Here is a 19,618-nt window from a genome sequence, read left to right as displayed (position 1 = left end):
TGCTCCCTTGTCCAGGCCTGTGCAGAACAAGGGAAAAGGGGGTTGGCTTTAGGCCACCACAGTTTGAGGGCGCAGCAGGGAGGGGGTGTGGCATGAGCAAAGGAAAGGAGACTGATCTGAGACTTCAAATGGTCCATGGAACACAACTTTTGTCCCTAGCATTGTAGGAGCTGTGGATGTCACCATCAGTGAGGTTGCTCAGTCCCGGGGCTCCAGCATAAGCAGGGAGGTGAGAAGGCACACACAGAGACATCAAGCTCCTCTATTTAAGGATGTGGGAAATTTTAGGTTGGCCTGGACCGAGCAACAGGACAAGATGGGGGGTAGGAGGAGAGATGGAGAAAGGCTATCCCCTGCCCAAGTCACGGCTCCTGGGCTCTCCATCTCCCTTAATCACTACAACGAGTAGGCACAGGAAGTGCTGTCTCCGTTTCCCAGCGTGAAGGTGGGTGCGGGGCCGTCGACGACAGACAGTGAGTGAATCCAGATCTTATGGCTAAGTATCCACTCCATATTTTCCGGACTACCGGGAGGCCAGAGCCCAGGCCTGGAATGCGAACTGCAAGCTAGTGCCCCACCCTGGCCCCTGGGACCACAGGCGGTGACCACGGACTACACAGGTCTGTAGGGCCAGGGCCTAGTGGATCTGAGCTCCCACAGCTGTGCCCACTCTGTCTGGGGCCAGGTGGAGAGTAGCCAGGGCTGCGTGGGGGAGAAAGCTGGGGTTTCTTCTGGGGAATCACCAGGTTTCTCAAGAAGTCTCTCGAGCAGGTCAGCAGTCAGACTACTGGACTTTAAGGGTCTCTGAGAGTTATTCCTGTTATCTGGAGTAGGGGTCTCCAGTTACCCCGGGGTTCTTGTAGTCAACCTGAGGGTCTGAGGGATACTAGAGGTGACTCAGAATTTTAGATGACTCAGGAAAGGATCTACCAGGTTCAAAGGCACTAGATGGCCTCTGTCAAGTTTACAGGATATCTGGTTTCTCAAGGACAGAGGATCACTGGAGGATATCATGGGGTCCCATGGGGAGTTACTTAGAGTCAACGGGCACTCAGTGGGGTCCTTGGTCTCTCAAGGCCGGGAGATTCTTGGGTCAATCACTCCCAGAGTCTCTCTTACTGGCATGGCATCCACAGACCGCAGTCAGCAGGTGGCATACACATTTGTCCATAGCCGCCTGTGCTCAGCCCCTCTGCTGCCCACTGCTCCAGGGCCCACGGGGTGGCCACCTTCTTGCCCTCTGTCTGTTCGTTCTGCACCAAGGGGCGCTCCAACCCTGAGGATCAGGTCCTGTGAGCCACCCTCTGATCTTTGGCCCTACTCCCTGACCCTGGTCCTCAATTCTGTCATGACCTTACCTCTGACCCCAGCCCTAAATGAGTTCTAACCCTAGTCAAAATTCTATCCCTGTTCTGAACTTTGACCCCAGCCCTGACCCTCCCACACCAACCCCGTTCTGACTCTGACCCTCCCATCTGACCCTTATCCCACCCTATTGCCACCCCACTGTGGCCCATCCATTACCTTCTAGCTGGTTCCAGCTGTTCTGCGCCCACTTCAGCAGCTCTTGGACCTCTGCTCGTGCCTGCTGGGCCCGCTCTCCTGAGGCCTGCCCCGTGGCCACCAGGCTATATATCTGTGCCCTTCTGCAACTCTGCCATGCCTAGTAGGGCCATCTGCAACTCAGAGCAGGACTCAACCTGAAACCCACCCCACCTAGATCCTACTGTCTTAGGCATATTGCAACCTAAGGTTCTTGAGGTAGAAGGTGCAGGGTAGGGGGTTTTAGAGCTGAGACCCTGCCTCAGCCCAGCAGAACCCAGTCCCACCCTAAATCCCACCTGTGAGACCTCAATGCCCCATGTACCCATCTCACTTGCCCAGGCCCCCAGGCATGAAACTGTCTCCTGGGCCAGCCATTGACTCTGGCCTAAAAGGGTCCTGCAAGCCACAGCTGCACTGGACAGATCCCCCAGGACTGGGGTCATCTCCACTGCCAGTGTCATCTGGGCCAGGTGTCCTGCCAATGGGGGCAAAGGTCAAAGGATCACTGGGAGGTCGCAGCAGGGTAGCAACTAAGTAGGGGGCTTTCATGGTCTCTGTACTTAGTAGTGCCACAGTATCGCAGTGGCTTAAGGATCTCAGGGGGAGATAGGGGTAATAGCAGCCACTGAACAAGAGGTGTGAAGGAGCTGAGGGGTATGGGTGGGGTGTCACCTCCTGTACACTGGCCTCCAGGCCTTGGGAGTATTCGTTTTGCCGCCTGCAGCCCTCGCTCTGCAGCCCTCGTGTGACTTCTCACCTCAGCCAGCACCCCCTGAACATCCAGGGCTTGGTCCTTGGCCCTAGCTGTCCCCTCCCTGAAGGGTGCAGATGATCAGTTGGGCATCCCTTTCCTCCCCACCCTCTGAACTCTGCCTCCATCCTCCCGGCCCTTCACCTGCTCTCCTGAGCCTGATAGAGGATGCCTTCAGCTCTGGGCAGTTCCTGTGGTGTCTGGTGCAGGGAGGGCACCCTGGATCTGAACCCGCAGGAGGGCAAGGCCCACTGCCCCACTTTGGGGAAGGGGCACCACCAGCCCACACCATGCCACCAGCTCCACACTCACAGCACCTGCACCTTCATCTGTGGCAACTGGGGTAGGAATCTCAGATGTGAACTCTGACCTCTGACCCAACAAACCCTGATCCTGACCTCTCATACCCTGCCTCTGACATGACTACCTGGTGTGCTGGGGGCTAACAAGAGCCAGGTGTTAGGGACACCTGGGTGGCTCAGTGGGTTAAGCCTCTGCCTTCGGTTCAGGTCATGATCTCAGGGTCCTGGGATCGAGCCTCGCATCGGGTTCTCTGCTCATCAGGGAGCCTGCTTCCTCCTCTCTCTCTGCCTGCCTCTCTGCCTACTTGTGATCTTTCTCTGTCAAATAAAATAATAATAATAATAAAAGAGCCAGGTGTTAAATTTTCAGGAATTTTGTGACTCAGCTTGTAATTGGTAGGTAGACTAAAATCAGCGGTGGTGGATTTACTTACACCATGGAAACTGGCAAACACTACATATCAATTCCCTCTGCCCTCCAGCCAACTGTTAAGTATTTGCCAGGGGACTAGTACTCCCACCTGACCCCTGGTCAGGCCTTATGAGTAGTCCTCATTCTGGAAGGAGTATCATAGCAGTGTCCCAGATGCCCACCTGTCCCCGCCTTCAGCTATGAACAGACACACAAGCAGACGGGTACCCAGGAGGAAAGCCTGGGATCTGCACATGCTTGCACATGGGCTAGGGTGGCCACACCCCAGTGCCCCCTTGCCTGAAGCCATGTCTCCAGGGCCTGGATTCCTGTGGTGCTTGCCATGGCCTGGATTTGCTGCAGCTGGTAGGGGTGGGTCAGATGTGGAATGTGTCTCCTGCAGTCCTATGGCCAAGCTATGGTGCCCTATAACTCCCCCCCTTAGCTCCCATTCATGGCCCCAGTGGCTCTGTGCCAGTTGCTGATGCTGACTGAAGGGCATGGCAGCTATGCCCAGGCTATCGGAAGAGTTATAGGAAGCAAGCAGAGCCTACTGGGCAATGCGCAGGACAAGAGGGACAAGAGGGAAAAGCACAGGGTCCAGGAACACAGCCCAGCCCAGATCCCCAACCCCTGCATTCCTGCCAACCAGAAGGTGATCCGGTGAGAAATGTGTGTCCCAAATCCCCTATTGCCCTACACCCAAGTTACTGCTAGAAGAGAGTCCTCGCCTCTGCAGAATCCCTATAGCGATCCATATCTCCACCCACCACTCCAGCTTTGACTAGGAGTCTCAGAAGCTGTGGATCCAACATCTGGACCCTGTTGACCATCTTCTGTTTTAGCTCCCACACAGCTGTCCCTGTCCCTGGCTGGCCCATCCCCTGCAGCAACTGCTCTGTCCACCGCCAGGCCTCTCAGGCCTTTCCCAGGATGCTGTCTTGTTCTCTAAATGTGGCCACAAGCTGGGCTCCAAGCAGGGCCTCCTGGGAAAGCAGGGCAGTTGAGGAGACCTGGGCCGCAGCATCTGCAGGGGATGGTAGGGATGGATAGAGGGGAGACTCTGGGCTCCACTGGCTGAGGCAGGGCCAATCAGCCTTCTGGGCTCCCCAGGTACATAAGCAAGGACACCTAGTCCGTTCCTTCTGTCCCAGCCTAGCCCCTACCCTCACCTGCCCACCCACCCTACCATTAGGCCCCACCTTGGGCTCCTGCAGCCCTTTTGGGCCAGGCCAAACACTTGACTCAGTCTAGCTCCTGGGATAAATCTTCCAGTGGTCCACAATGCCTCCTAACCCATGGCTCTCTTTCTGCCACAAACTGCCCTGTGGCCCACAGCGTGTGTATCAACGCAGTCACTTTCCTCCTGCAGGAAGATGGAGGTATCAGCCTGACCAGAGATATACTGTCCTTTATGACTCCTCACTCAAGAAAACCCACCTGACTCCCAAACTCAGGACTCATACAAGCCAACCTGAGACCCTGTGAAATCCCTAGCCCTGAGAAGCTAGCTGGAGACCTCCTCCTTACTGACCCAAGACCCGTTGCCTGAATCTAGCTACCCACTCTGTAGGTTGCTCCAGAGTGCCCAAAACAGGTGAAGAAGATTCCAGGAGAATCTGTGCCTGCTGGAGTATCCCCTCCAGGGCCCTGCAGGTGTCTAACTTGCCCCCAGCCAGGTATCCCGTGGTGTAGGGAGGTGACCTTCCAGGCCACAATTTCCAGCTGCAGCTGAAGCAGAGTTAGACATAGGTTCCAGGGGGTGAAACAGGCAGGGCAGGACATGCAGCATGGGAAGCCACCTCTGGAGCCATGGACACATGCCTGGCACCTCATCCTTGAGATGCCCTCTTTGCATAAGCAGGCGCTGTGTGTCGATCACAGCTGGGTGAGATGGAGCCCTGTGGGTCACAGGCACAGGCTGCCGGGCAGAGACGGGCAGGGCAGGGAGCAGGCAGCACTTGCCCTAGCCTTGCCTCCAAGAAGCCCGGAGAACAGCCCTGTGTGAGAGGGAGGGTGCATACAAGCCTTTGCCTAAGTCACTGCTCAGAATGCCCTGGCCCCAGAGGTTACATGGCAGGGCAGCCTCTGGGCAGGGAAGCAGCACAATGCTCTGGAAAGCTCTATCATCCAGTCACGGGGCAGTTGGGGCGAAGGACTGGCAGATGGGTTTAGAAAAGAGCCACCTGCTGTGTGCCCTCTGTGGGCATACCCCACCTGGCCTGGCCAACAGCTGTTTTCATAAACATTTCTTTGAGTTTTGGGAGAAACAGCAATAAATGTGCTGTGCTTTCCCCCAGGAAAGCCCCACCGCTCCCCTGTTCTCCATACGAGAGGAGTCACCCCTGGTGGTGTGGATAACGGTACTGGCCTTCTCACTTCTGCATTCCTGCTCTGCATCACCCTAGTACCCATGCTGACACCTGGAGCACGAGCAGCCCCCAAATCCCACCCAGCAGGTGCACTGACCCATGACCTGAGGGAAGAGAGCATGGGCCAGTGAGTAGGAACACTGATCCTCCTCTGGGCCAGGGAGAAGGGCACAGGTATTCAGAGGCAGTGTATGCACACCAAGCACAGAGTCTTCTCCCTGCCCAATTCCTGCCCCAGGCAGCACCCACAATGATGCCTGGCTGAAGGCTCCTCCCTTTCCAGCTTCCTCTTGCCTGACCTCCTTGGCCAGCCCCCACCTTCCCACATGGCCAGCCTCCCACAGACCCTCTGGGTTCTCAACTCTTGTCCTGCTGTTCTTTGCTTCTCTGTGTCCTGATCTGAATCCCCCGTTGTCTCCATACCTTCACTCTCATGCCTCCTTCTCCCTGACTCCCACCGTCTCTTTGCTCAGGACCAAGAACCCACACTTCAGGCCTCATTTCATTTGTTTGCTGACCACTCTCCTCCTGGAAACTCTTGCTCACAGTGGCATCCCCTTCTACCTGCATCAGTTCTTAATCCCCGCCCTTTACCTGCGTCTCCTCAGCCTCCCCACCCAACCCCTGCCATGTTCATTCCTCTTGCTGGGACCCATTCACGGTCGGTCACCCACACACTAGCACACGGCTGCATGGGGGGTGCGGTGGTCAGGTGTGTGTGGTCTCATGTCTGCTTACACCAAGTCCCACCACTACCTTACAGTTAATGTCACACAAAACCAGAGACTCACACAGCTGTTCACAGCTGGTGCTGGTGGCCATGTGAACCCTCACACCAGGCACAAGTAACACCTTGTCAGAGACACACATACCTTCACTCACACCTGGGCACTGCCACAAGCCATGTGCAATGTGGCCTCACTCACTGGGTGACATGCCAGCTGCACAGTGTGTTGTGCAAGGCAGTCGCAGGGCTCACAGCCCCGCTCCAGTGTGTGCAGGCAGTAAGAGCACAGCCCGCTGACCTGGTCGCAGAAGCAGGCTTCAGCCCGAGAGGTGCACCATGTCGGGACAGTGTCCCAGGGGTCACAGCTGCAGCTGTGAAGAGGAAGAGGAAGGATCTGAGGAAGGAGAACCCACCCACCTGCCTTGGGATGTTCTCACCCATCCTAGCCACACACTCACGCCAGCAGCCCCCAGGATGCAGAACACTGCCATGGAAGCCAGGCCTGCAGTGGGCACAGCGGCAACTGGCAAGGCTGCCTGGCATGTGCACTGCCCACTCACAGGGCTACAGATGGTACCAGTGGCCCCTCGGTGTGGCAGTGACACTCTGCGGGGAATGACAGGGCCATCAGGCCATGAGGAGAAAGGAGATGGTTGTTCCAGACCCCACTGCAGCCAATGGGCCCGAAGCCATGTTCTAGACATGCGGCGATCACAGGTATGACCAATGATATTAGGGCAGGGGCACTGCCCACCTGGTGGGGCGCACTCAGTACACAAGGAACCCTAGGGGTGGCACTCACATGCTGGCAGGAGAAAGAGCAAGATAAGGTGAGCCTCATGGTGCTTCCTGCACCCCCATGCTGCAGCCCCCTCAAGTCAGGGCTGCATACTCACCAGGGCCACCCCCGTGGAGCAGGGCCGAGATGCTGCAGGCAAGGCAGGCACGAACCTCAGGCATGGTGCTGGGGAGGCCAGTCTTGGCTGCCTCCATGCTGCCTGCCTTGTGAAGTTCCTATAAGTGCCCTGTGGTCCCAAGGTCCACAGATCTCAGCCCAGGCAACTCCTTCACACAGTCTAGTAGGAGGGTGGAGGGTGGCGGGAAGAGGGCAGTGAGCCCAGCCTCACTTACCGACACCTACTAATTACCCTTCCTTACAGTGGATCTCACAGCCCCTTCCTGCCCATTTTCCTAGTTCTCTTCTGAGTCTCTTTCTCCTTCCTGTCCAATGGCTCCCATCTAGTTCAGGCAATGCCACCTCTCGCTCAGAATCACTACAGCAGCCTCCCCCTAATAATCCACTCTCCCCCACGAATCTTCCTTGTTCAAGACCCTGCCATGGCTCCCCACTGCCCCACAATAAAGGTTAAGCCCCTCTCCTGGCGCATAGGTTCTTGGAGGTCTGGTGGCTGCCTGTTTTCTTCTGTCCTTGGCATGGGCTTTGTGGCTGCCTGGATCAGCCTCCTTACACTAACTATCCACCTGTCTCAATTCTCTTGGTGCAACTCCAGGCCTCTGTGACGCTTACTCCCCAGCCCTACGACATCCACATCACTCTGCTATAATTTATCTCCCCCAGATGCGGGGTGGAGCCTGTAGGACCTCACTGAATCCAGAAGGATAGTGCTCCCCTCATGTCTCTGCGCCCCCTTAGTCCTCCATAGTTGCAGAATCACGGAGTAGCGTGTCCCTGGTTCAAAGCAGAAAGGTCTGGATAAAACCACAGGTCTGCAGGGAGCAAGGAAGGTGGGATAAGGAGACTGTGATCATGTGGCCCCAGGGGTGTCCCATTTCTGATGCCTTCAGTATTTCATCCTATGACCCATGCAAAAAAGACCAACTTCTTAACTCTTGCTGTTTTACCTTCAGTCCCGGTTTTGATTGCTCTACGACATGATGAGATTCCAGATCAGAGATTTTCCACTTTGAGTGTTGTTTCAAATGTGTTGGTAGCATAAAAGAGTTTTGCTATTGGGGGTTTTAGGGTCCTGCCTACCTGTGTGCATAGGTGAAGGCCACCTGGAACAGCTGCTGTGAGCGCAGATGGGCACAGTGGGTGCTCCTGGGCAGGGCCTGAGCACAAACACAGACTAATGCCTGTCAGTCTTCGGTGCCTGCGGTTAGGGGTCAGCAGTCATAGAGCTGCCCCTGCCTCCCACCCAGAATCACCCATTCACCTGCTTGGCACCTATGTCATGGACCTTGGTTTCATAGCGCAGGATAATGTCATACTCCAAGGCACAAGGCACTGTGGGCGCCAGTAGAGAGAGGCCAGTCCCATCAACCACATGTACAAACCCCAAGGCAGTCTGCAAGAGCAGGGGCTCCTCTGGGGCCTGGATGTGAGACACAGACTCCCAGACCCAGATCACCCCAGACCTGGACCTCAGGACTTAGGTTCCCATTACCCCAAGACCTTAGGGACCCATATCGCCAGGCCTTGCGCCCCATCCCTACTAAGACCCTAGCAACCTATGACCCCACTCTCTTCATACTCCTCACTTTGGGCAGCTGGGTGCTATAAGAGGCTTGCCTAGCAGGGTGGCGAGCACACCGAGGGTCACGCTGTCTCCAAAGTCGTGGCCAGAGCCAACCAGAAGAGGTCCCTGAGGTTTGTGTACAGTGGGGAGGAGCAGGCCAGGGGGTTCCCTGGGGGCAAGCCAGGTGTCAGGGTCCTCCAACATTCTGGCCCTCTCTTCTCCCACATTGCCCTGAAAATATGGTTTCTAAAACACCAAATTTCTGACCATGACTTTCCCACCTTCCTAATCTTACTGAGCCTTTTAATCTTCCTAATCTTACTGAGCCTTCCTAATCTTACTGAGCCTTTTGGTTTTGTCTATACACTCCCTCCCTCCCTCCCCTGAAAACCAAGTCTGAGCTTTGGTTTCCTCCCGCCCTTGCCCCTACCCCTCCCGGACACTCACAGGTGACTGGGGGTCAGCTGGCTGAAGGCCCTGGCAAAGTTCAGCTTCAGCAGTGGCTTGGTCAAGAGCATCACAGAAGTGCCCAGATTAGAGTTCGTGGCAGTGGCAGCCACGGAGGGTGGCACAGGCAGAGGCCCTCCCCAGCAGAACACCTGAGCAAGCACGGGGGAAGGGACAGTCAACTCTTGATTCTTAACACCTGATCCCAATTCCCAGGCCCTGCCTTGTACCTGTTGCTGTAGGCACCCCCAAAGTCACAGTCACAGGACCAGCAGCCTAGAGAGTCACTGCTCAGACCCCAGAACTCGGATTGTAAGAGGGAGCAAGTAGGTGGAAAAAGGACAGGAAGATCTGGAGCCTGGGGGGTCATATACTGGGACTGCATGTTGCAGGAGGAAAGGGCATAAGCACAGAGCTTGAATGCTTCTCTGCTTACTGCGGAGAGAGGGTGAGGAGACCCCAGTGTACTACATAAGTACTTCATAAGAGGTAAGATGAGGACACTGCAGGGGTTGAAGTAAAAGTTAAACAAAGGATTTACATTCAAGGAGAGGCAAAAAAGGATGGAACTGTTTCTTGGCCTGAGTTCCCTCAAACATGTATGTTGCAAAACACCTTTAAACCCAGTGCTTTAAACCAATACTGTTGCAACTTGTTTTATCGCTTTTCCTTTTTAGGCTCCCAAAGCTACCACCGGAGGGCATATGCTGGTTCAGCTAGCTGAGGTTGCATTGACCCTGATGACCATCAAGGAGTCAAACCAACCCATGTGCAAGGCTCAGTCTATAGTCACACTGATTATAGCCTTATACGAATCAGCTTCTAGAAGCTCAGTGCCCAAGACCTAGGTCAAATCAGAACGTGGGTTAAAGCTTACCAGACAACTGCTACAGTCCCATCCAGAGACAAAGCGTTTTCAGTGACAGGCACTGCTGGAGGAATCACAGGCATGAGTGCCACAGACCTGGCCCTGGGGGTCACACCTGCAGGCTGGGGCACAGGGCTCTCAGGGTGCTACTGGGACTATAGGGGTAGGCACATGCATGTGTTATTAGGGGAATGATTGGGGGGGAGAGCAAGGACATGGGGTTTGGCGTCCACTCCCAGGGTAACTCACACTGACAACCTCTTGGGTGGGTAGGGCTGAGGCCAGAGTGATCAGGCTGGCAGAAGTCACAGCACTGGCGCCAGACATGAAATTTGCAGCGACACTGCCTAGAGAAGAGGCCACAGGTCTCATCTGGGCATCACACAAACCATCTCCCAGGGTCCTTACAGGGTCACAGTCACAGGCTGGATCATGGGTCAGAGGTGAGGACAGAGTTAGGTCAGAAGTCACCACGGAGCTAAAGGATCAGGGTCAGAGTTGGGACTGGGGATTTGAGGGCTCACGTTTGCAAGAGTGAAGGGAACGGGGATCCTCCCTGAGATCTCGGTAGAAGAGCTGGCAGAGTTCACAGCGGAGCTCAGCTGTGTTGTGCTAACATGTGTCACATATACGTCCACTCACATTGCCAGATGCCAGATACAAGAGCATGTCAAAGTGACAACTGCCGGCATGCCCATTCCACTTGCATTCTAGGGCAGAACAAGGAAGGTGAATATGAAGTGGGCTGGCCGGGGCAAGTATGGCCAGGCAGAGAGGGCAGAGCACCTACTCTGGCAAGTGTGAGGCTGCCCAGGCTCTGCTGCACACCATGGGTGGTCCTGGTACAGGTCCTGGCAGTGCTCACAGTGGGTACCAACTGTGTGGTGGTGGCAGATGCAAAGGCCATGCACCTGCAAGGGAGGAGGGCAAGGTGAGTCTGCCCCAGTTCCCTGAGCTTGCCCACTCCTTCAGTCACAGGATGCCCCTCTCGTGGTACTCACCATGCCTTTCACATTGGCTTGGGTCCCAGCTGTGGGCTTATACGCAGAGGCCTGGGCATGGCACAGGGAGCTGCCTCTCGCCACGAGCTCACAAAGGGCATAGTAGTAGAAGGGGTGTCCCTTTAGGCCTCCCAGCGGTCACCTAGTTTGTGCAGTTTGGAGAAGCTCACATGAAGTTTGTCACACACAGGAGCCCTGGAGACACAGACCTGGGCGGGGGCGGGGGGAGGGGGTCTCAGGTACACTGGGGATCATTCCTCTACTGTTGGGATGGAAGGGGGAGGGATGGGATATGGTCTTGTCTCTGTGTCACTACAGACACCTCCTCCAGCATTCATGCTGTGGCATGCCCCCATTCCTGCTCCTCTGAGCATACCATCTCAGGACGACTACAGCCTAATGGTGATAATTCCTTCTGCACAGCTCCCGCTCTGGTATCACTTCTGAGCTGAGACCCGACCATCCCACTGCTTCCTGGACACCCCATCCTGGAATCACTAGATAGCTGAAACCTACTTCCCCAGTGCAATAAAGCATTCCATTCCCCAGCCCACCATCAAAACCACGAATCAGTTTATCATTCAGCCAAACCATCTACGGCTTAGTTCACTTATTTATCCACTGTTTTTCTCACTTACATGTCAGCTACAAGAAGACAGATACCTTGTCTATCTGCTCCCCGCTGAGCACTGCTCAGTATAGATGCTTGGCACACCACAGAGCTCAGTGGGCACTTGCTCAATGTACACATGGGAGAGATGGGTCCATAGTTTCTTTCTGCTCTACAGCTTATGAGCCAAGGTTATCTCTTGTACTGCTCCTTTGCCAGATGTGTCTCTCAGAAGAGCAACAGCTGCTTGGAAACCTAGCATGGGGACTTGGTGAGCAGTTGGTAATAACCAGTCAAGGTGGATGGAGAGTGCAGAGAAAAAGCTAGTTTTGGATAGGTCCTGCTCTGGTACTGACGTGACCAGACTCTGGGCTCTCCTACTGGATTTAGGTTATGTGTCTTGTCTTTCAAGACTCCTACCTTACAAGAAAGATGTTACAACCCAGAGACGCCCTGGCGCCACCTAGAGGCTGCTGCAGAGCTGCAGGGTACTAATAAGGTCCAGATGATGAATCAGGGCAGGGCAACACCAAGGGACGAGGATGGGGGCAGTGATGGAGGCTCATAAAAGGAACAGTTGAGGTTCAGTGATAGGTGCAGTGATGGGGTACATTGTTGGGAGCTGGCAAAGAAAAGTAGTAATGAGATCTGCAATGGGGCCCCACATAGGAGTTATGATGGGGCAGAGATGGAAACAGCTATACATAGACCCTATTCACTGGGCATAGGTATGGGGAACAGTGATGGGACAGGAATGGAGGGCCATAACAGGGCCCACAATAGGGAACCATGATGGGGCAGAGCTGAAGAATGATCCTGGGTTGCCTGCCATCCCTGCCCCACTGTGTACACACAGGACCCCCCCCCCCAATCCAGTATCTGGCTGTCCTAACATGTAAGGAGTACAGGATTGGCTCTGGGGATGATTACCCTGAATCTTGGGGTTGTTTGGGTCCTCCACCAGAATGGCTAGGTCCAGAACTTCTGAAAACTACCTGAGAGAAGAAAGCAAACCTGAGCCTCTGGGTTCACCACAGGGCCCAAACCCCCCTTCCTCTGGGTCTGACCTCACCTTCGGTGGAAGGCTTGATACCAGAGCAATGCTGGTCACAAAAAAGGTCACTGACTCTTTGGCCAGGAGGAGCAGGAAGGATCCCAGGAAGAACACCTTAGAAGCTGTAGGCAAAGAATCTGTACACATGCCAGGAGTGGCCGTGGTCCACGGAGCGCTCCAGGAGCAGAGGTGCTGGGCGGAATGTCTGGGGAGTAGAGGGGATCCTTAGGTCACCAGGGGCAAACATCACTGGTGGCCACCATGTCAGGAGGCACAGAGCAAGCCTTCTGGCTGGGGCATTGGAATACCTTGAAAGTCATGGTGAGGTGAATAAAGTAGAAGGCACTCTCTGGGTCTAGCTGGATGGTGGCATTCTCAACACCTACAACCACAAGGCTTGTCAGAGTGACCAGGCCCTGACCCTAGACCTGCACACATGGGCACACGGGTACCCTCACCACTCTCTGCCTACCACCAGGTCTTGTTGCTGTCATGACCACCACTCCAGATCACATTCTCAATGCTATGGCCTCCCTGGTCCCAAGAGTCACAAAAGAAGCAATTATCAGATTCCTGGGGGAATGCCCAAGGAGAATGACAAGAGGTACGTGGCTGGCCTCCAATTCCAAAACTGGGGAGCAAAGTCCTCCCCTGCAAGCCCCCAGCAATGACCTGAAGCCCCACAAGGCCAAACCTGCCCAGAAAAACCCAGAGATACCATCTCCAGAGCCCTCACACTCCTCCCCACCTGCAGGTGACTGATAATGCAGTAAATTCTGGCCATGGCCAACCAATCAAGTTGCCAGCAGGTGGTTAGCAGCTGCCCCTTGAGCAGCTGGGTGGGGGTAGTGTCTGTTGCCTCTCCAGCAATTGTTCTGAGAGCCTGGACTGGGAAGGACAGGGTCTGAGTAGAGATCGTAGGGGTAACCCTCACCTCACTCTGCCCCACAGGGAGGCCTGGAGAGTTCTTCTCTCCCTCTGGATAGCTCTCAGGGAAACAGGCAACCTCTCATCCCCTGGTGGCAGCAGTAGCAGAACTGAAAGGAGTACTAGACTGCAAAGGAGGAGGCCTAGCCTGGCTGGGGTTCCTGGGCCATGGGAGCTGGAATCAGGCCTAGGAGGAAGAGGCAAGCAGGCTGCCCTTGAGGAGCGGGGTGTGGCCCCATATGCACATGGTAGATGAAAGCAGGACTGCCAGACAACAAAGAGCATGCAGGGCTGTGAAGCCACGGGCAGGCTCAGAGCAAGGGGGTTGCCAGAGCCTGGGAACCAAGGGAGGCCATGCCCTATTAATGGCACCCACCAGAATCAGAAGAAAAGGTAGGGAAGGGGTACCAAAAAGCAAGCAAAACTTCTCTACGGGTCTGCCATCCAATGCAGCTGGCGCTAGTGAGGCCAGGGTTCAGACTAACCCCCAGAGACAGAGATCCAATTCTCATTCAAATGAGGCTCCCCCCACCCTCCCCACCCCTGAAAGGCTACTGGTCTCTAGGAGCCTCTGGTGAATGTGTCCCCCTCCCTGCCAGCCCCAGCCATTGCCTTTCAGCTGGACAGACAGGGAAGTTCTGGCAGATGGGCTGGGAGCTAGTTTTTTTCGGGGGCCCACCCCACTCTCCAAAGCCAGACGAGCCTTTAGTGTCTGAAACACACACAGGCCCCTGTCAGGAAGCTTGATAAGGCTGGACCTGGGAACAGTGTGCTTGGGACTCAGGTAGAAATCAAAGCTGATGGGGCAAAGCAGTTATAGAAACTCTCCTGGTTCAGCTAAAACAGTACCCGACTCATCCAAGGAGAAAATTCTGCAGTCAGTAAGGACAGACTCAATGGCTGAACAACCCAGAGCCTTGGCCTTGACTCAACCCCAAAACTGTTGCCACCAGCTGGGTAAGTTGAGACTAGAAGGGCAGACAGAGCAGGCTAGGAGACAAGGCCAGGCTGTCTGAATGGCCCCTGGGGAGCCATACCACAAACATACCCTTGCCTGGCCTAGAAACCTGCTGGCTGCAGTGTTCCCCACACAGCCACCTTCTGTCCTTTTGCACAGGGCCTGCCTAGATAACAAACCAGTGTAGCCCAAAGGGGAGGTGTGTCACCTGTGAGTGGCTCTGCCCCTGTCCTCAGAGGCTGCTTCTCACACATCTAGAGGCCAGCACCTCTAGAGGAGCCTGGGAGCTGCTCTTCCCAGTCACATCGACCACCTGTCTCAGGCCAAGGAGCCCTATTTGGCAGCCCTATTCCTCGGACCACTCTTCCTAGATGCTCAAGCTGGCCTACCAGCAGCTACAAACACAAAAAAGACCATGAAGGGTAGGCCGGGAGACTGGAAGGTGGAAAGGTATAAAACGTGATAGATGGAACAGTGGAGGTACAACTTGAAGAATAACAAATCACAGTGCATCGCGCCACGAGAACACCCTTCCCGCCCACCCATACCACCCCGCATCCTCCAGTCTCTGAAAGGAGAATGGTGGCTCAGAGCCCTGGAGAGGCACCTGGAGTCCTTGGGTTGTAGAATCCATGGGCATTGCACACTGTGCCACTGGCCACGCAGACAACTGGGCTCAGTTTCCCCAAACATAACTTTACGAAGGAATCAGGGTGCTGAGTATGGCAGCAATGGCTGGAGCTGTATTACAGGGGACAGGTTCACATGGAGGATCCGCTGAGCCCGCTGCCGCACCTCATCGTCCGAAGACTGCCTGTCCACCTTGATGGCCCGGAATTTCAGCAGCTTTGCTGTTCCAGGCCCTAGCCATGCCTTAGGAGATCGGGGCCCAAGTCGTGTTCTTTTCCGGGGAGGAAGATCCTTTGACTCCTCAGCCCTTTTCCTCTTCTGCCCCACGGTCTCTGAGCGGCTTTTTGGGCCCCTCCTTGCAGTCCTGGCCTGAACAGACCCTTTTGGCCTGCCCCTGCTCCTGGGCTGGGTCCGAGCCACCTTGGCCTTGGCCTGTACCACCCTGGCCTTGGCCCGCACTGCTTTGGCCTTGGCCCGTACCGCCTTGGCCTTAGCTCTCACTGCCTTGGCTTTGGCCTTGATCTGTGCTGCCTTGGCCTTGGCCCTGATCCGTGCTGCTTTGGCCCTGGCCCTGGCCCTGATCTGTGCTGCCTTGGCTTTTGCCCGAGCCTTGGCAGCTTTGGCCTGTGTTCGAGCCACCTTGGCCTGGGCAGCTTTGGCCGGTGTTCGAGCTGACTTGGCCTGGGATGTTTTTGTGCCCAGGGCAGAGCCACCTTTCATTCGTAGGCCACTGAGGGACCCGGTGGCCTTGTAGGTCTTGTTCCGGGGTATAGTGCCTTGTTGGGGTCTGGCCCTGGGGCCTCTGTGAGTCAGATTCTTAGGGCCCTTGCCTGTGGCTTTTCTGGGAGCTTTGGGCCGACAGTTACCCTGCCTCTTCCCTGGACCTCTGCGCAGCTTCAGGGGAGAGTCAGCAAGTGAGAGCTGCAGAGACTGTGCCTTGTGCTTGGCACCCAGGCAGGGCATGGGAGCCTTTAGTGGAACCAGGGCCTCAAGGACAACAGAGAGCCGCATAGCAGGGTAGACACCTGGATAGAGGTGGGTGGGGAAACCCACTGCTGCACCCCGGGCACGGCTGGCACTTGACTGCTTTAGGGAGCTCAGCAGCAGGTTGGTGGTAGCATGCTTGGAAAGGGCTGGTGTGGATGCTTTGGCCAGCCTTCCAGATAGTGGCATAGGGAGCAGCGTGGCCCGGCCTGCAGGCAGCCGCATAGCAGTTCGGGGAGCACTGGCTGGAGGTGATGTGGCAGCGGGGGTGGGGGCACGGGCTTGCAGCTTCGTCTGGCTTGGGGGGTTGGCTGTACATGAACTATAGCCATAGACATCACCGCTGCGAAGGATGGTGGGTTGGAAGCCATCATCCCGCAGGCCCTGCAGGAAGGCTACAAGCTGGGCCTCTGTGGCACTGAGATCCTGGCTCATGGGGTTAAAGACAAGCAGCGCCTCCTCCAGGGCCTTCTTCCCTGCCGTGGAGATCCGCGACCAGGAGTGCACAGCTTTCTCCTCCACATGCTGCACCACGCTCATGGCATTAGGCACTGCAGATCGGCCTGGGTATCCACAAACCAGTGATCGGCACCTCCAAGACAAGAGGAAAAGAATCAATAAGAACGGCACCGAGGGGCACCTGGCTGGCTCAGTTGGCGGAGCATGCTTCTCTTGATCTTGGGGTCGTGAATTCAAGACCCATGTTGAGTGCAGAGATTACTAACAAAAAATGGTAATACTTCGGATATATTGCATTAAAGAAAAGATATCATTACACAAAAACAAAACAAAAAAAAACCCAGCACTGAGATAAGGAGTGAGGCAGGTAGATAAGTCCATCAGCGCTTCTCCATCAGGCATTCTCCATGATAACAACTATCCATACAAAGGGCCTGGCCAGAGTGAGGCACTGCTTGGGGCAAAACCCTGGTCTCCTGAACTCCTGGCAGAGTGAAGACTGGGTCAGCAGGGGGTACCCACATGGGTCAGAGGCAGTTTCTTCAAGATAAATGTCCAGAAGCTCATGAGAGCCATCCAAACTGCTGTTGGGTCCCTGGGAAGATTTGGGCTTGGTTGGCCCATTTTAATTCAATTCTCCATTTTCTAAGGCCAGAAACCTGGGATTAGACTACACCCTGGGAATGCAGGTATGTCTTCAAGGAGCCCTATACAGAAGGCAAGAAAGAGACCATCAAAGTTCTTGGGAGTACACACTGGCACCCAGCCCAGCTTGCCAGAGTCAGAGAAAGATTCCTAGAAGAGGCAACACCTTGATGGGACAAAACTGAGGAATGGAACTCCAGATGGAAATGGAGCAAAGAGGGGAAGAACTTATGCAATGGCTTGGAAATGAGAAATAGTAAGGCACATTTAATGTGTGTGAGTGGAGTCCGTGGTCAGAGCTCTGAGGTCTAGATGGAAAAACAGTTAAAGGCAGGACAACATGAGCCTTGAAGTCATGACCATCCCTGTTACCCCAGCTGCTGTTGTTCAGGTGTTCGGGAGGGAGGGGTGAACCTCTGACTACCAGAAGTTTTGCTTTCAGAGTCCCCAGACAGGCTCAGAGGTCTGATCCTGGCACTGTAATTGTGGAGAATAACCCCAAAGCAAAAGTAAGACTCTCCTTCAACAGAAAGTAAGAAGCTAAGCAGCAGGTATAAAACACACATGTCTGAGCAATCAGCCAGCCAGCCTGGGGGCCAGGCAGCCAGACCAAGAGCCCAAGGTCTGGCAGCCAAAGGCTCCAACAAGATGGTTAATAAGGTGGACACTAGAAATTTGAGCTGTCCTAACTAGGGTCTGGAGGCTGCAGACCTCAGTACAGCCCAGATGGGAGTTGTCTGGGAACACCCAACTTGTCCCAGACTTTTTCTCTGAAGAAGCTGTGCGCTGTCAGTCAGGACTAATGTCTAATACCCAACCCAACACCGAGGGTTCCCAAAGGGAGCTCCCCAGCTGTACTGAAGCATTAAAAGATCAGCTGGGATCAGGCAGGTCCCTGGGGCCAGGAGGCGCGTCTGTGCAGCTTCTTCCTACCGCCCTAATGGAGCAGAGGAAGTTCTCAGAATCCCCTGGAGGAAGTGCCCTGGGGCTCTTTGTTTGGAAACATTCTCGGATCCTCAGGTGTCTCGGGCACTTCCTCTCTCCAGAGGCCATTCTCCAAGCACAATTTTTGCACATGACTTTAGTTCTTTTATTATTATTTTTTCTCCAGGGGGTGTAGTTCCCAGGACTGTGAACTGTTGAATAGGGAGGGGCCTGTTTCCCCGCAGGCACAGATATTGGGGGTGAACTGGGGGCTCTTCCGCCCAGGTCGGTCTAGACTCTTGAAGGGTCTTCTGGGCCTTCCAAGAGGCTCCGGAAACAGACTGCAGTCTGGCCCCTGACTTCCCTTCACACGTGCCCCAGGGGCCGACAGAGAAGTTGATGAAAGACGGGGGACGGGAGAGGCCTCATCCAAGGGGGACCGGGTTGGGGCAGATCAGTGCCATTGGCCTGGGAGTCTGTGTCCCTGGGGCCTGAGCCACGGATAGGAGCAGGGATCTTGGAGGCAGCGAAACGCGAGGGGCGGGCGGGGCTAGAGGGGCGAGCCCGACCGGGTCGCGCAGCCCCAGGGTGGGGTCGCTGGGCAAGGGATAGGGAGGTGGGGGGAATCTTGGCCAGGCCGGTGGAAGGCGCGGGTCTCGAAAGAGCCGGCCGCCCGGCCCATCCGCCCCGTCGCCTCGCGGACGGCCCCTCCGCGGCGCGGCTAGGCCCATGGCCCCAACCTACCGGCGCCGCCGCGGGGACCCAGGACGCGCCTCTGCGCCGCCTCCGCTGCTCCAACATGGCCGCCCGCTGCGCACCGGAAGTGCGCGGCACTTCCGCTTCCGGGACCTGGCCCGCCCCAGTGACCCTTGACCCCCCGAGACCCCGTTTCCCCCAAAGTCTAGGGACAGGGCAGGTGGGTACCAAGGAAGGCTTCCTGGAGGAGGTGGCAGCGGGAAAGGCTCTAAATCCATCCGGACCTGTGCAGAAGTCTGAGGAGCAGAGGTGTACTCAGACTTGTTCCAGACAGGGTTGCTAGGACTGGATTAGGGCCTGACACCCCCTTTGAGGGACCTGCTGGTGCAACAACATCTGGGAGGAATTCCCTGCAAGCTCCAAGCCCTCCTCCAGGCTCTGGTCCTCCCACAGCCACAGACAGGGCCTACCTCTGTCCCAAGTTCCTGACCAGAAGGAAAGAGAAATGCCCCTTGCTTGCCTGGGAGTGTTGCAGGGGTATCTCCTCAAGGGCAGCAGGCCCTCCACTCTTCCCAAGAATGAGGCCTGCATGTGGGATGAAAGGTTGATGTACACACACATGCTGCACACAATCCCAAAGCTGGGCATGTCCAATCTGAGAGTCCTAGCATACCAGTGTACTTGTCTAGGAATATGTGCATGGGTGTGGTGGGAGAGCCCTTGCCCAGCCTCAGCCCCTTCAATGGCAGGAAGTTGTGCCTCCAGTCTTAACTCTGCCCAGAATCCTTATCCTTTTGCCTAGGAGACTGGGATCTCAGTCTTGCTA

At 55.6% G+C, this 19,618-nt stretch overlaps 1 protein-coding gene and 1 long non-coding RNA gene across 2 annotated transcripts; both read right to left on the bottom strand.

The window, feature by feature from the left end:
* Positions 1-9,042: 9,042 nt before the first annotated feature.
* LOC122909435 lies at positions 9,043-10,729 on the bottom strand. Its single transcript, XR_006385135.1, has 5 exons — positions 10,695-10,729; positions 10,429-10,614; positions 10,154-10,329; positions 9,914-9,965; positions 9,043-9,188 (listed from the first exon to the last, which is right to left on the bottom strand). It is a non-coding gene; the product is annotated as an uncharacterized LOC122909435 (long non-coding RNA).
* Positions 10,730-14,897: 4,168 nt separating this feature from the next.
* On the bottom strand, positions 14,898-18,903 carry CCDC71 (coiled-coil domain containing 71). The gene is made up of 2 exons (XM_044253578.1): positions 18,841-18,903; positions 14,898-16,660 (listed from the first exon to the last, which is right to left on the bottom strand). The coding sequence occupies exon 2, from the start codon at positions 16,606-16,608 to the stop codon at positions 15,163-15,165; it is 1,446 nt and encodes a 481-aa protein (XP_044109513.1). The 5' UTR covers positions 16,609-16,660; positions 18,841-18,903; the 3' UTR covers positions 14,898-15,162.
* Between the last annotated feature and the right edge of the window lie 715 nt (positions 18,904-19,618).

Source organism: Neovison vison, chromosome 6, assembly GCF_020171115.1.
Source record: "Neovison vison isolate M4711 chromosome 6, ASM_NN_V1, whole genome shotgun sequence".
In the NCBI taxonomy this organism is placed as follows: Eukaryota; Metazoa; Chordata; class Mammalia; order Carnivora; family Mustelidae; genus Neogale; species Neogale vison.
This window is presented reverse-complemented; position numbering and strand designations above follow the sequence as displayed.

Excerpts from the sequence above, each read along its gene's own strand:
- CCDC71 (XM_044253578.1), bottom strand. The coding sequence starts at position 16,608 with ATGAGCGTGGTGCAGCATGTGGAGGAGAAAGCTGTGCACTCCTGGTCG.